The sequence below is a fragment of the Palaemon carinicauda genome, chromosome 21 (genome assembly GCF_036898095.1).
Source record: "Palaemon carinicauda isolate YSFRI2023 chromosome 21, ASM3689809v2, whole genome shotgun sequence".
Classification (NCBI taxonomy): domain Eukaryota; kingdom Metazoa; phylum Arthropoda; class Malacostraca; order Decapoda; family Palaemonidae; genus Palaemon; species Palaemon carinicauda.
The window spans coordinates 1513764-1528022 of NC_090745.1; the positions used below are offsets into that span (position 1 = coordinate 1513764).

The 14259-nt window shown below is 44.9% G+C and overlaps 1 protein-coding gene across 1 annotated transcript in view; it reads left to right on the plus strand.

Moving 5' to 3' along the window:
* Gp210 (nucleoporin 210) overlaps positions 1 to 14259 on the plus strand; it is a 97953-nt gene that overhangs the window by 60731 nt on the left and 22963 nt on the right. The window contains exons 21-25 of the mRNA XM_068344774.1: positions 11146 to 11309; positions 12068 to 12269; positions 12631 to 12810; positions 13002 to 13214; positions 13875 to 14039. Of these exons, the coding sequence (XP_068200875.1) occupies positions 11146 to 11309; positions 12068 to 12269; positions 12631 to 12810; positions 13002 to 13214; positions 13875 to 14039 (924 nt within the window). The remainder of the gene's footprint in view (positions 1 to 11145; positions 11310 to 12067; positions 12270 to 12630; positions 12811 to 13001; positions 13215 to 13874; positions 14040 to 14259) is intronic.

The following is a 14259-nucleotide window of genomic DNA, read 5'->3' on the forward strand; positions in this document are numbered from 1 at the left end:
GCGTACGATGTTGAGGCTCCTCAGGATACCTTACCACGTACTGAGTTGCCAGTTTCCAGCGGTGTGCAGCTACCTCCGCCTTCCTTAAGGCAACCTCAGCAATGGGAACAGGAAGCTTATACCTTACTTCCTCCGCTTCCACTTGCGGTTCCACCAGTGAGGCAACACTCTCTTGAGGTACAACAACCTCTCCCATCCATGAGGCAGACACCTCAGCTCTCGCTGCAGCGACCTCAACCCTCCTCAAGGCGAGAGCCTCAACACCTTAGCCTTGCGCCTCAGGAACCTCAACTCGCGAGACAAGAACTGCGTTCTGCGCAACCACTACCTCAGCTCTCGCAGCTCACACCTCAGGAACCTCAACTCGTTCCTCAGGAACCTGCTACTGCGCATCCGCTAACCCTACAGCAAGCGCAACTCTTGAGTCAAGACACTCATGCCAGGAGTCAGCCTCCTCAACCCATGCGCCTACCTTCTGCTACTCCTTTTGACCAGCCTTTGCAGCCTGAACCTCAGGTTTTGCCTCAGCAACAGAGACTTGAGGATGAAACCACAAGCGTTTTTGCTCCCGCTCGTGCAGATTCTGCTGTTCAGCATACCTTACCTCTCACTTCGCTACACTCTGGTGATGAGGTTTCTGATGATGAGGCTGCACACCTGGATCCCTCATCAGACGTGGAAGAATCCAAGTCTTCTCCTCCTCCTATTGACTTTCGTAAGGTCCTGGCTCTTTTCAGAGAGGTATACCCAGACCATTTTGTCTCTGCTACCCCCCGCTCTCCGCCATCTGAGTTTTCGCTGGGCATGCAGCCAGCCAAGTCAACTTATACTAAGCTCGTCTTTGCAAGGTCCTCTAAGAGAGCTCTAAGAATTTTAGGGGAGTGGTTGCAGTCTAAGCAGCAACTAGGAAAGACTTCCTTTATGTTCCCACCGACTAAGCTCACTTCTAAAGCGGGCGTTTGGTATGCCACAGGAGAGGAACCAGGCTTGGGAGTACCTGCCTCTGCCCAGGCTGACTTCTCAAGTTTGGTAGACTCTCCTCGTAGAACAGCAATGAGGCGCTCTAAGGTTTGCTGGACCTTCTCCGATCTAGATCACTTCCTAAAGGGTGTATTTCGAGCCTTTGAGATGTTCAATTTCCTAGACTGGTGCCTGGGGGCCCTTAGCAAGAAGACCTCCCCTGCGGACAAGGACTCAGCCATGCTCTTAATGTCCTGCATGGATAAAGCTATTAGGGATGGATCTGGCGAGCTTGCTTCAATGTTTGTGTCAGGAGTGCTTAAGAAAAGGGAGCAGCTTTGTACCTTCCTTTCTTCCAGCATCACACCTTGTCAAAGGTCTCAACTCCTTTTCGCTCCGCTCTCTAAGTTCTTGTTTCCCGAAGAGCTTGTTAAGGACTTGTCTGCGGCCCTGATTCAAAAGGACACCCATGATCTTGTGGCCTCTTCAGCTCGTAAGACTAAGGTTGCTCCCTCAGTCCCCAGGACTTATCGCACCCCAGTGGCTGATACTCCTGCTACGAGGTTTATTCCGCCCTTTCGTGGTAGAGCCCCCAGCCGAGGAAGCTCCCGTCCAGACTCTTCCAGGAGCAAGTCTAGGAAAGGTTCCAAGACTTCAAAAGGCAAACACTGACTCTCCTCCTCTCCAGACAGCAGTAGGAGCCAGACTCAAGATCTTCTGGCAAGCCTGGGAAAAGAGAGGTGCAGACGCCCAGTCTGTCAGTTGGCTGAGGGAGGGTTACAGGATACCATTCTGCCGCAAACCCCCTCTGACCACTTCTCCCATCAACCTCTCTCCCAACTACAAGGAAAAGGACAAGAGGCTAGCGTTGCACCAGGAGGTGTCGCTCCTGTTACAGAAGAAGGCAGTGGTTATAGTCCGGGACCATCAATCCCCGGGCTTCTACAACCGTCTCTTTCTGGTGGCCAAGAAGACAGGAGGTTGGAGACCGGTGCTGGACGTCAGCGCGCTCAATGCTTATGTCACCAAGCAGACGTTCACTATGGAGACGACGAAGTCGGTCCTAGCAGCGGTCAGGCAGGAGGACTGGATGGTCTCGTTGGATCTGAGAGATGCTTACTTTCACGTTCCTATTCATCCAGACTCCCAACCTTTCCTGAGATTCGTTTTTGGAAAGGTTGTCTACCAATTCCAAGCCCTGTGTTTTGGCCTAAGCACAGCTCCTATGGTGTTTACGCATCTGATGAGGAATATTGCAAAATTCCTCCACTTATCGGACATCAGAGCCTCCCTTTATTTAGACGACTGGCTGTTGAGAGCCTCCACGAGTCGTCGCTGTCTGGAGAGTCTCAACTGGACTTTGGACTTGATCAAAGAACTGGGTCTGTTAGTCAATTTAGAAAAGTCCCAGCTCATTCCCTCCCAATCCATTGTGTACCTGGGAATGGAGATTCGGAGTCAGGATTTTCGGGCTTTTCCATCGGCCCCAAGGATAAGCCAAGCCCTAGATTGCATCCTGAGCATGCTGAAGAGGAGCAGTTGCTCGGTGAGACAGTGGATGAGTCTCACAGGGACCCTTTCATCGTTGGCCCTGTTCGTCGAGCTAGGGAGACTCCACCTCCGCCCTCTCCAATTCCATCTAGCAGCTCATTGGGACAAGGGTTTGACGCTCGAAGCAGTCTCTATCCCGGTCACCAAAGAGATGAAGACCACTCTCTTGTGGTGGAAGACCAATCTCCTTCTCAGGGAGGGCCTATCGTTGGCGATTCAGACCCCCAATCTTCATCTCTTCTCGGATGCATCGGACTCGGGCTGGGGCGCGACCTTGAACGGACAGGAGTGCTCGGGAACGTGGAACGAGGAACAGGAAACGCTCCACATCAACTGCAAGGAGCTACTAGCAGTTCATTTAGCCCTATTGAACTTCAAGTCCCTCCTGCTAGGCAAGGTGGTGGAGGTGAACTCCGACAACACCACAGCCTTGGCTTACATCTCCAAGCAAGGAGGGACCCATTCGAGGAGCCTATACGAGATAGCAAGGGACCTCCTCATTTGGTCAAGAAGTCTAAACCTCACCCTAGTTACGAGATTCATTCAGGGCAACATGAACGTCTCAGCAGATCGCCTAAGCAGAAGGGATCAGGTCATCCCCACGGAATGGACCCTCCACAAGAGCGTGTGCAACAGACTTTGGACCTTGTGGGGTCAGCCGACAATAGATCTTTTTGCCACCTCCATGACCAAGAGACTTCCTTTGTACTGTTCCCCAGTTCCAGACCCAGCAGCAGTTCATGTGGATGCTTTTCTGCTGAATTGGTCCCATCTCGACCTTTACGCATTCCCACCGTTCAAGATCATAAACAAAGTCCTTCAGAAGTTCATCTCGCACGAAGGGACACGGCTGACGCTGGTTGCTCCCCTTTGGCCTGCAAGAGAATGGTTCACAGAGGTACTACAATGGCTGGTCGACGTCCCCAGGATTCTCCCTCTAAGAGTGGACCTTCTACGTCAACCTCACGTAGACAGGTTGCACCCAAACCTCCACGCTCTTCGGCTGACTGCCTTCAGACTGTCGAAAGATTCGCTAGAGCTAGAGGCTTTTCGAAGGAGGCAGCCAGTGCGATTGCCAGAGCAAGGAGGGTATCCACTCGTAGAGTCTACCAATCCAAGTGGGAAGTCTTCCGGAGCTGGTGTAGAGCCAATGCAGTTTCCTCTACCAATACCTCTGTAACCCAAATAGCTGACTTCCTATTACATCTAAGGAATGAGAGATCCCTTTCAGCTCCTACGATTAAAGGGTACAGGAGTACAGTATGTTGGCTTCAGTTCTCCGCCACAGAGGTTTGGACCTTTCTTCCAACAAGGACCTTCAAGACATCCTTAAGTCTTTTGAGACTTCCAAAGAACGTCGTCTACCCACTCCAGGCTGGAATCTAGACGTAGTCTTAAGGTTCCTTATGTCACCTAGGTTCGAACCTCTCCAGTCAGCTTCCTTCAAGGACCTTACCCTCAAGACTCTTTTTCTCGTCTGCCTTGCAACAGCTAAAAGAGTCAGTGAGGTTCATGCCTTCAGCAAGAACATTGGGTTCACATCCGAATCTGCAACATGTTCTTTACAGCTCGGATTCTTAGCTAAGAATGAACTTCCTTCACGTCCTTGGCCTAGATCGTTTGAAATTCCTAGCCTCTCCAACATGGTAGGTAACGAGCTAGAAAGAGTTCTTTGTCCTGTCAGAGCTCTGAAATTTTATCTTAATAGGTCAAAACCTATTCGAGGACAGTCAGAAGCCTTATGGTGTGCAATCAAGAAACCTTCGAGGCCCATGTCCAAAAACGGGGTTTCGTATTATATAAGGCTTCTGATTAGAGAAGCCCATTCTCACTTGGAGGAAGACCTTGCTTTGCTGAAGGTAAGGACCCACGAAGTGAGAGCCGTAGCTACTTCGATGGCCTTTAATAAAAACCGTTCTCTGCAGAGCATAATGGATGCAACTTATTGGAGGAGCAAGTCAGTGTTTGCATCATTTTATCTTAAAGATGTCCAGTCTCTTTACGAGAACTGCTACACCCTGGGACCATTCGTAGCAGCAAGTGCAGTAGTAGGTGAGGGCTCAGCCACTACATTCCCTTAATCCCATAACCTTTTTTAACCTTTCTCTTGAATGCTTTTATTGTTGTTTTTATGGTTGTTACGGTAGGCTAAGAAGCCTTCCGCATCCTTTTGATTTGGCGGGTGGTCAATTCATTCTTGAGAAGCGCCTGGGTTAGAGGTTGTGTAGAGGTCCTTTAGTAGGGGTTGCAGCCCTATATACTTTAGCACCTTAGAGTTGATTCAGCCTCCTAAGAGGAACGCTGCGCTCAGTAAGGAAGACGAACTTAATAAAGGCAGAGTAACGGTTCAAGTCGACTTCCTTACCAGGTACTTATTATTTCATTGTTATTTTGAGATAACTGATTATATGAAATACGGGATACTTAGCTATCCTTTAGTCTTGTACACTGGTTTTCACCCACCCCCCTGGGTGTGAATCAGCTACATGATTATCGGGTAAGTTTAATATTGAAAAATGTTATTTTTATTAGTAAAATAAATGTTTGAATATACTTACCCGATAATCATGATTTAATTGACCCTCCCTTCCTCCCCATAGAGAACCAGTGGACCGAGGAAAAATTGAGGAGGTGTCAACAAGAAGTATTGTAGTACCTGGCCACAGGTTGCGCTGGTGAGTACACCCCCTTCTAGTATAGTGATAGCTGGCGTATCCCTCCCGTAGAATTCTGTCGGGCAACGGAGTTGACAGCTACATGATTATCGGGTAAGTATATTCAAAAATTTATTTTACTAATAAAAATAACATTTTAAAGGAACTTGTTAATTTTCAATTTCTTAGTCCTTTCAGTTTTTTCCTTTGGTCAAATAACCTGTTTATTGACGAAAGGTGAGTGGGCTTTTCTCTTCGGTGTGAAATCAAGAGAGAGAGAGAGAGAGAGAGAGAGAGAGAGAGAGAGAGAGAGAGAGAGAGAGAGAGAGAGAGGAAGAGAGAACGTTCCGATCTTTATTCTCGTCCCAAGCGAGTAACGTTGTTCTCGAGTCAGTTTTTTACTCTCGTCCCAAGTCTCTGTACGGGGAGTAAGGATAAAAATTTTTAGTTTTTATTCTCGTCCCAAGGCACTGTACGGTGAGAGATTGAAAACGTAGTTTTGAATGAACTAGTGTTTAGTCTCCTCCCCAGTCACTGATCCTTTTATCTTTATATATTTCCGTTTTATTCGATATATATGTTTACTGTTTTTTGCTTGTATTAATGTGCTTACATTATACGACTTATTTCGCAATTATAATCTTTTGATGTAGGGTAGAATTGCGTGCTTCAGGTAGAAATCAGTTTTATTCATGCCTAATGTGAAATTATTGAAAAATTCGATTTCAGTGAAGTAAGTGCAAAAACAGAAAATCGTAGTGATAAAGTGATAATTGCGCAAAGTGTTATCAGTGTTGCGACAGAGGGTTCGTCTGTTCGTGCCTGTCGTTCGCCTAGTCCGAGACCTCTTGCAAGCTCCCATGCCCCAGGGAGAAGTAATGTCGTAGGACTTATGGGTTCGAGAGGCTTTAACCAACGAACAGACGTTCCCTCTATGGTTTCAGGCGTGTCTCGTCAAGACCGCCCCTACCATAAGACGAGCGAGACGGTTTTCTCCTCGTCATCCGAAGGCTTATCGCGTAAGAAACCGTGGAGCAAGGTTTCGAGACCCTTAAAGCGAAAGTCAGTCCCTTCAGGACAGGTCCAGCATCCTGGTTGTAGCCATTGGGACAGCTCTGACCCTGTGCAGTCATCGGAAGACTGCTCGACGCCTAAACAGAAGCGTAACACAGGCTCCGAGAGTCTTAGTGTAGGCAAGGTTTTGCAGTCACAGACGTTACCCTCGTCTCTTACCGCACCCATTCCCGTTGATCCTAAATGGGTTGTACTGCAAGACATGCAGAATAAGCTTGCCTCTTTTATGGAGGACTATTCTGCTGAGCAGGTTCACGATGATCCTCGCTGCTTAGCTGATCGAGATCCTGGCCGTCAGCCGCCCAAACGAGCCTTTGCTCGTCCTGTTGACGTTGACGTTACAAAGTCACGTCAATCACGTTTTGTAGAGCCTCACTCGATGCAGTCCCGTGTTGACTCTCAGCCGCTTGTGGACGTTCAGCCGCTGCCGCTTGCTCTTGTTGACGTTCAGGACGTTCGCCAACCAGCGAAGTTGACTTGTTTTGACGTTGAGCGTCAAGCACCGCAGTCAAGAGTTGTTTTGACTGCTCAGTCTAGGCAGTCAAGGCAGTCTCGAGTTGACGTTGAGCGTCAAGCACCGCAGTCAAGAGTTGTTTTGACTGCTCAGTCTAGGCAGTCAAGGCAGTCTCGAGTTGACGTCGAGCGTCCTCCCGCACCTGTTGTTGTTGCTGGTCAGTCCTTTAAGCAGTTACATGACGTATCGTCCTTGACTGCTACTGATGCTCCTTTGCGTGTGGACTCTGCTTGTCAAGCATTGCCACCACAGCAGGTCTCTCCCTTGCTTGAGACTCGGCAATTGTCGGACGAGGTTCCTTCAGATGAGGAAGTTGCTGATCCCCCTCCTACTGATATTCCCTTGTGGACTCTGTCAGACGGAGAGGAGCCTAAAGCTGCTCAGCCCTCTATGGACTTTAAATAAATCATGCTGATTTTTAAGGATCTTTGTCCGGATCATTTTGTAACTGCTGCTCCTCGTTCGCCTAAACGTCAGAGTTTACACTAGGCCTAGCTACTTCGAAGCCGTTGTTTTCTAAGCTAGTGCTCTCTCGCTCTTCTAAGAGAGCTTTATGTTTGCTAGGCGACTGGTTGATCACCAGGAGGAGTTTGGGGGAGACAGCCTTTGCTTTCCCTCCCTTTTAAACTGGCTTATAGAGAGAGCTTCTGGTATGACACGGGAGAAGTTCTCGGCTTGGGAGTTCCTGCCTCTGCCCAGATAGACTTCTCAAACCTCATAGACTCTCCCTGGCGCCTGGCCATGAGACGCTCCAAGATTTTATGGTCGGCTTCAGAGCTAGACCATCTCCTGTTAGGAGTTTTTTCGAGCGTTTGAAGTTTTGCTGTACAATTATGTCATGCATAAACAAGGCTATCAGGGATGGCTCCAATAATCTGACAGCCACGTTCTCTGCAGGAACAAGACTATCAGGGATGGCTCCAATGATCTGGCAGCCACGTTCACTGCAGGAGTACGTAAGAGGCAAGTGCGCTCAATGTGTTCATTGTCAAGACAAACTTCACGATGAAGTCTACCAAGCTGTCTTGACAGCATTAATGGAAGGCGACTGGATGGTCTCTCTCGACCTTCAGGATGCATACTTCCACATTCCTATACACCCGGATTCCCAACCGTTTCTGAGGTTTGTTTACAGGAATGTGGTGTACCAGTTTCGAGCCCTGTGCTTTGGCCTCAGTCCTGCTCCTCTCGTGTTTACGAGGCTCATGAGGAATGTGGCAAAATTCCTCCATCTATCGGGAATCCGAGCCTCCCTGTACTTGGACGACTGGCTTCTCAGAGCATCGTCCAGTCATCGCTGTCTGCAGGATCTACATTGGACGTTGGGTCTGGCCAAGGAATTGGGACTTTTGGTCAACCTAGAAAAGTCCCAACTGATCCCATCCCAGACTATTCTATATTTGGGGATGGAGATTCGCAGTCCAGTTTTTCGGGCTTTTCCGTGTGCCACCCGAATAGAACAAGCCCTGCTCAAAGTCCAACTAATGCTGAAAAGAGAACGTTGTTCAGTCAGGAGTTGGATGAGTCTCGTAGGGACTCTCTCATCCCTGGAGCAGTTTGTCTCGCTAGGGAGACTACACCTTCGGCCTCTCCAGTTCCATCTAGCCTCTCACTGGAACAAGGACAAGACGTTAGAGACGGTATCAATCCCAGTCTCCGAACCAGTAAAGGCATGCCTGAAATGGTGGGACAGCAATATCAGTCTGAGAGAGGGACTATCCCTAGCAGTCAAGAACCCAAACCACATGGTGTTCTCAGACGCGTCGGATTTGGGTTGGGGTGCGACCCTGGACGGTCGGGAATGCTCGGGTCTGTGGACCTCAAGTCAGAAGAGCATGCACATCAACGGCAAGGAGCTATTAGCAGTCCACTGGGCCTTGATGAAATTCGAAAGCTTTCTTCGAAACAAAGTGGTAGAGGTCAACTCAGACAACACCACAGCTTTGGCGTACATCTCCAAGCAAGGAGGCACACACTCCCTCACGCTGTACGAGATCGCAAGGGACCTTCTCATATGGTCAAGAAATCGAGGCATCTCCCTGTTGACGAGATTCATCCAAGGGGACTTGAACGTCTTGGCAGACTGTCTCAGTCGGAGGGGTCAGGTGATACCCACGGAATGGACCCTCCACAAGGATGTGTGCAAGGAGTCTTTGGGCGACTTGGGGTCAACCCACTATAGACCTCTTTGCCACCTCGTTGACCAAAAGGTTACCAATCTATTGCTCACCAGTCCCAGATCCAGAAGCAATCCACATAGACGCGTTTCTACTGGATTGGTCTCATCTGGACTTATATGCATTCCCACCATTCAAGATAGTCAACAAGGTACTGCAGAAGTTCGCCTCTCACGAAGGGACAAGGTTGACGTTGGTTGCTCCCCTCTGGCCTGCGAGAGAGTGGTTCACCGAGGTACTTCAATGGCTGGTAGACATTCCAAGAAGTCTTCCTCTAAGGGTAGATCTCTTACGTCAGCCCCACGTAAAGCATGTTCATTAAAGCCTCCCCGCACTTCGTCTGACTGCCTTCAGACTATCGAGAGACTCTCAAGAGCTCGAGGCTTTTCGAAGGAGGCAGCCAGTGCGATTGCGAGAGCTAGGAGAGCTTCTACCATCAGAGTATACCAGTCGAAGTGGGAAGTCTTTCGAGACTGGTGCAAGTCAGCATCTGTGTCCTTTTCCAGTACCTCTGTAGCCCAAATCGCAGATTTTCTTTTACATCTGAGAAATGTTCGCTCCCTCTCAGCTCCCACGATTAAGGGCTACAGGAGCATGTTAGCTTCGGTCTTTCGTCATAGAGGCTTAGATCTTTCCAACAATAAAGATCTCCAAGATCTCCTTAAGTCTTTCGAGACCTCTAAGGAACGTCGTTTGGCAACTCCTGGATGGAACTTAGACGTGGTCCTAAGGTTCCTCATGTCAGACAGGTTTGAGCCATTACATTCAGCCTCCCTGAAGGCTCTCACCCTCAAGACGCTTTTCCTAGTGTGCTTGGCTTCGGCTAAAAGGGTCAGTGAAATTCATGCCTTCAGTAAGAACATCGGCTTTTCTACAGAAAAAGCCACATGTTCACTTCAATTTGGTTTCCTGGCCAAAAATGAACTGCCTTCTCGTCCTTGGCCTAAGTCCTTTGTTATACCTTGCCTGTCAGAGATCGTAGGCAACGAACTTGAAAGAGTGCTGTGTCCAGTTAGAGCTCTTAAGTTCTACTTAGCTCGTACTAAGTCCTTACGAGGTGGATCTGAGGCATTATGGTGCTCAGTTTAGAAACCATCATTGCCTATGTCAAAGAATGCTTTGTCATATTTTATCAGATTTTTAATACGAGAGGCTCATTCTCACTTGAATGAAAAAGACCGTTGCTTGCTTAAGGTTAAGACGCACGAAGTAAGAGCTATAGCAACTTCCGTGGCCTTTAAGCAAAATAGATCTCTGCAAAGTATTATGGACGCGACCTTTTGGAGAAGCAAGTCGGTATTCGCGTCATTTCACTTAAAAGATGTCCAGACTCTTTACGAGGACTGGTACACACTGGGTCCATTCGTTGCAGCGAGTGCAGTAGTGGGTGAGGGTTCTACCACTACATTACCTTAATTCCAATATCCTTTTAATCTGTCTCTTGAAATGTTTTTAATCTTGTTTTTGGGTTGTACGGAAGGCTAAGAAGCCTTTCGCATCCTGGTTGATTTGGCGGGTGGTCAAATGTCATTTCTTGAGAGTGCCCAGATTAGGGGTTTGATGAGGTCCTGTTGTATGGGTTGCAGCCCTTGATACTTCAGCTCCTGGTAGTCTTTCAGCATCCTAAGAGGATCGCTGGGCTTCGTGAGGAAGACAGACTAACAAGGCAGAGTAATCGTCTAAGTCAACTTCCTTACCAGGTACCTATATATATTTGGGTTTTGTTATGATATAACTGTCAAAAACTCTAAGCATATACGCTGTAAACTTAATTATTTCTGGTCTCTACCCACCACCATGGGTGTGAATCAGCTATTATATATTCACCGGCTAAGTTAAATATTTAAAAATGATATTTTAATTATAAAATAAATTTTTGAATATACTTACCCGGTGAATATATAAATTAAAGGCCCCCCCCTTCCTCCCCAATAGAGACCCAGCGGGATGAGAAGAATTGGAGCTGTTTACATGTATATGCGGTATCTGGCCGATAGTTGGCGCTGGTGGGCACACCCGCAACCTTCATAGCGATCGCTCGCGAGTTTTTGTGTTTTTCTGTCGAGCCGCCGGAGCGTCAGCTATTATATATTCACCGGGTAAGTATATTCAAAAATTTATTTTATAATTAAAATATCATTTTTCTAAAATTCAGGAAATCATGAAGGTATTTCGTGAATTATGTATATACGTTCATCTAATGCTGTTTCCACAGGTTGCTAGCATTGCATCACTAGATTTGGTAGTTGTAGACAGAGTAGAGCTTGGTGGTTACCTGGAAGCAGAGGTGGTAGCAAAAGATGGTGCTGGACATCTTATTCCCGCTCATTCTCTGATGAATCTCTCGCCACATCCCCAAGCAAACATAATTACAGCAGTGTAAGTAAACCGTCAGTGGTCTGTCTTTAGCTATATTAAAACTAATTAAAAACCCATATTTCTTTCTGAACTGCTTAGATACCAGTCAGAAGCTGTAGAGTAGATTTAAAAATTGCATAATTCATAGTAGTTGTTGCTGGGTTACAAAGTGACGACAAGAAAGTAATATAATTGCATAATTCATAGTAGTTGTTGCTTGGCACCAAAGTGACGACAGAAAAGTAATATAATATCCGCTGGAGTGTTGTTCGGACCTTTTACGTTTTATGTTGTATACAAATGATATGTGGTTTAGCCTTTAAAACAAGCTTATTGCTTATGTAATTGTCCTTGCTCTCTCTCTGCCTCAATTCTATCTCTTGAGTGTAGACCTAAGGTTGCTAAATATCTTAACTGAGATCTAGCCAAATTAGATTTACTGTATTGATGCATGCCTTTTCATTTGTTTTAATTCCAAAGATTTGTTATGGTATGCTCTATTTTATTGATTTGCTACAATTAGTGCAATAAAGTTTCATTCATGCTATAAAGTTAACACTACTCTAGTGTGCTTTACTGTTTATCTGTACTTGAAAATGGAACTCTTTTAAAATTATGATAGCGTAGGCCTGACATGTCATTCATGTAATATTGGAAGGCATCTTCCAGTATGCGGTTTCAGTCAAGAAGCATTTTTTGTCTGTACTGTATTGTTCTTATTTCAGATAAGAGTATTACACCCTTTTTATAATGCAATAGTAAGTTATGTATTCTTTCAGGTATAAAACAGTTAACCTTAAAGGAAATGCAGTGTACGAGGTGTATGGAAGACACGTTGGAGACACAACTCTACGTGTTAGTGCTGGAAATGGAGGCCTTGGAGAGTCTCTTATTTACAGCACAGCAAAACCCATCCAAGTATTCCCTCCCCTTGTCCTTCAACCAAGGAATATTACTTTAATAATTGGAGCCGTTTATCAGGTCAGAACTAAGTTACTAGTTTTCTATTTATTGAGTGTATATTTGACTTTAAAATAAGAAAAGCATAATTGCCGATACACTCAAAGATAACCATTCCCAGGGTTGCTATTAGTGAGTCAACCGCTGACTTCCTGGAGAGAATTGGGTGTAGATTACACACTAAACACACTTCAAAGTTATAGAACAGAAGAAATGCAATACTGTACTTACCAAATATGGATACAATAACAGTAGTAATGATACAACCTCTGGAAATATTTTATAATGTACACATACATACATGTATCATATTACCTATATATACTTTGTAAATGTAGGTATATATCTTTCTATATTTATATATACATATCTCTCATTTTAGGTAACCAAAAAAGGAGGACCTTATCCAGATGCCACTGTTGAATTTTCTATGGAAAACGAAACAATTGCAACTACATCTCACACTGGTGTGGTTACTGCATGTTCAATTGGGGTCACTATACTGACTGGACAGGCTGTCAGTATTAACAAGGAAAATGGTCAGGCAGTCGTTTACTCACAGGTAGGTCTTTCTGGCTAATGTTTTATAAATTTGTTGTTACTACAACACTGAATTTCATATTATTGCTGTGTGAAGTGTTAGTTTCTTAAATTTAGTTTAAACAATTTTTGGTAATTAAAGAAAAAAGAATATGAATTACCATTTTATGTTTTTAGTAATACTAGCCCTCATTTCACATTTCTTCTAAATAGGATACAGTGATTGTGAACGTCATTCCCTTGAGTAAGATACGCATATATGCTCCCCTCACTCACCTGGAGACAGGGACATCAATGCCCCTGTACGCATTTGGCAGTGAGGATAGCCAAAATCCTCTTGCGTATGCAACAGCAGTTCCACCTCTCCTCTTCGAGTGGTCTCTCAATAATAAACAGATTGCTTCATTTGTAGGCATTTTCAAAAAGGTACAGTATTTATTTTTTTCATAAAGTATTGAACCAATTAGCATGCAGTTATTGTTGTTATTATTATTACTATTACTATCTATTATTATTATTATTATTATTATTATTTGCTAAGCTACAACCCTAGTTGGAAACAAGATGTTATAAGCCCAAGGTCTCCAACAGAGAAAATAGCCAAGTGAGGAAAGGAAATAAGGAAACAAATAAACTACAAGAGAAGTAATTAACAATTAAATAAAACTGTAACAATATAATAAATTCATATGTAAACTATAGAAACTTTAAAATGCAAGAGGAAAAGAAATAAGATAGAATAGTGTGCCCGAATGTACCCTCAAGCAAGAGAACTCTAATCCAAGACAGTGGAAGGCCATGGTATAGAGGCTATAGCACTACCAAAAACTAGAGAATAATGGTTTGATTTTGGAGTGTCCTCTTAGAAGAGTTGCTTACTATAGCTAAAGAGTCTTCTACCCTTACCAAGAGGAAAATATCCACTGAACAACTACAATGCTGTAGTTAACTCCTTGACTGAAGAAGTGTTATAATTGGATTTTACAAAGAGAATTTATATATTTTTATCAAAATTCGTAAGTATTGAAGTCTAGTACTTTGTAGTTTCTGTATATTGTTTAATTCTGATATTGGATTCTTTTACAGAATGGTATTGTGGAAACTAAAGAAAATAATGGCATCGTCAGGCTAAAGGCAGAAAATCCTGGACATGTAACCGTAACATTAAAGGTCAAACCAAGCATTCCTATGACTGTTCCAAACTACCAAATTTTGGACAATATAGTTTTAATGGATAAACTGGAAATAAAGGTAAGAATGTTATTTTTATTGCTTTTATTGAAATCTCATTAACTGATTTAATTTCTTTTGCATAAAACCCATCAAATATATACTGTCCATCATCCTTACCTGTAGCTTTTATTTGTGCTGTTATACCATTGTTACAATTTTAAAAGATACAGTATGCCAAAATTCATGTTTAAAAAGAGAGAAGAAAGGAATATGTTGGCGAATATATGTTCATCACAGA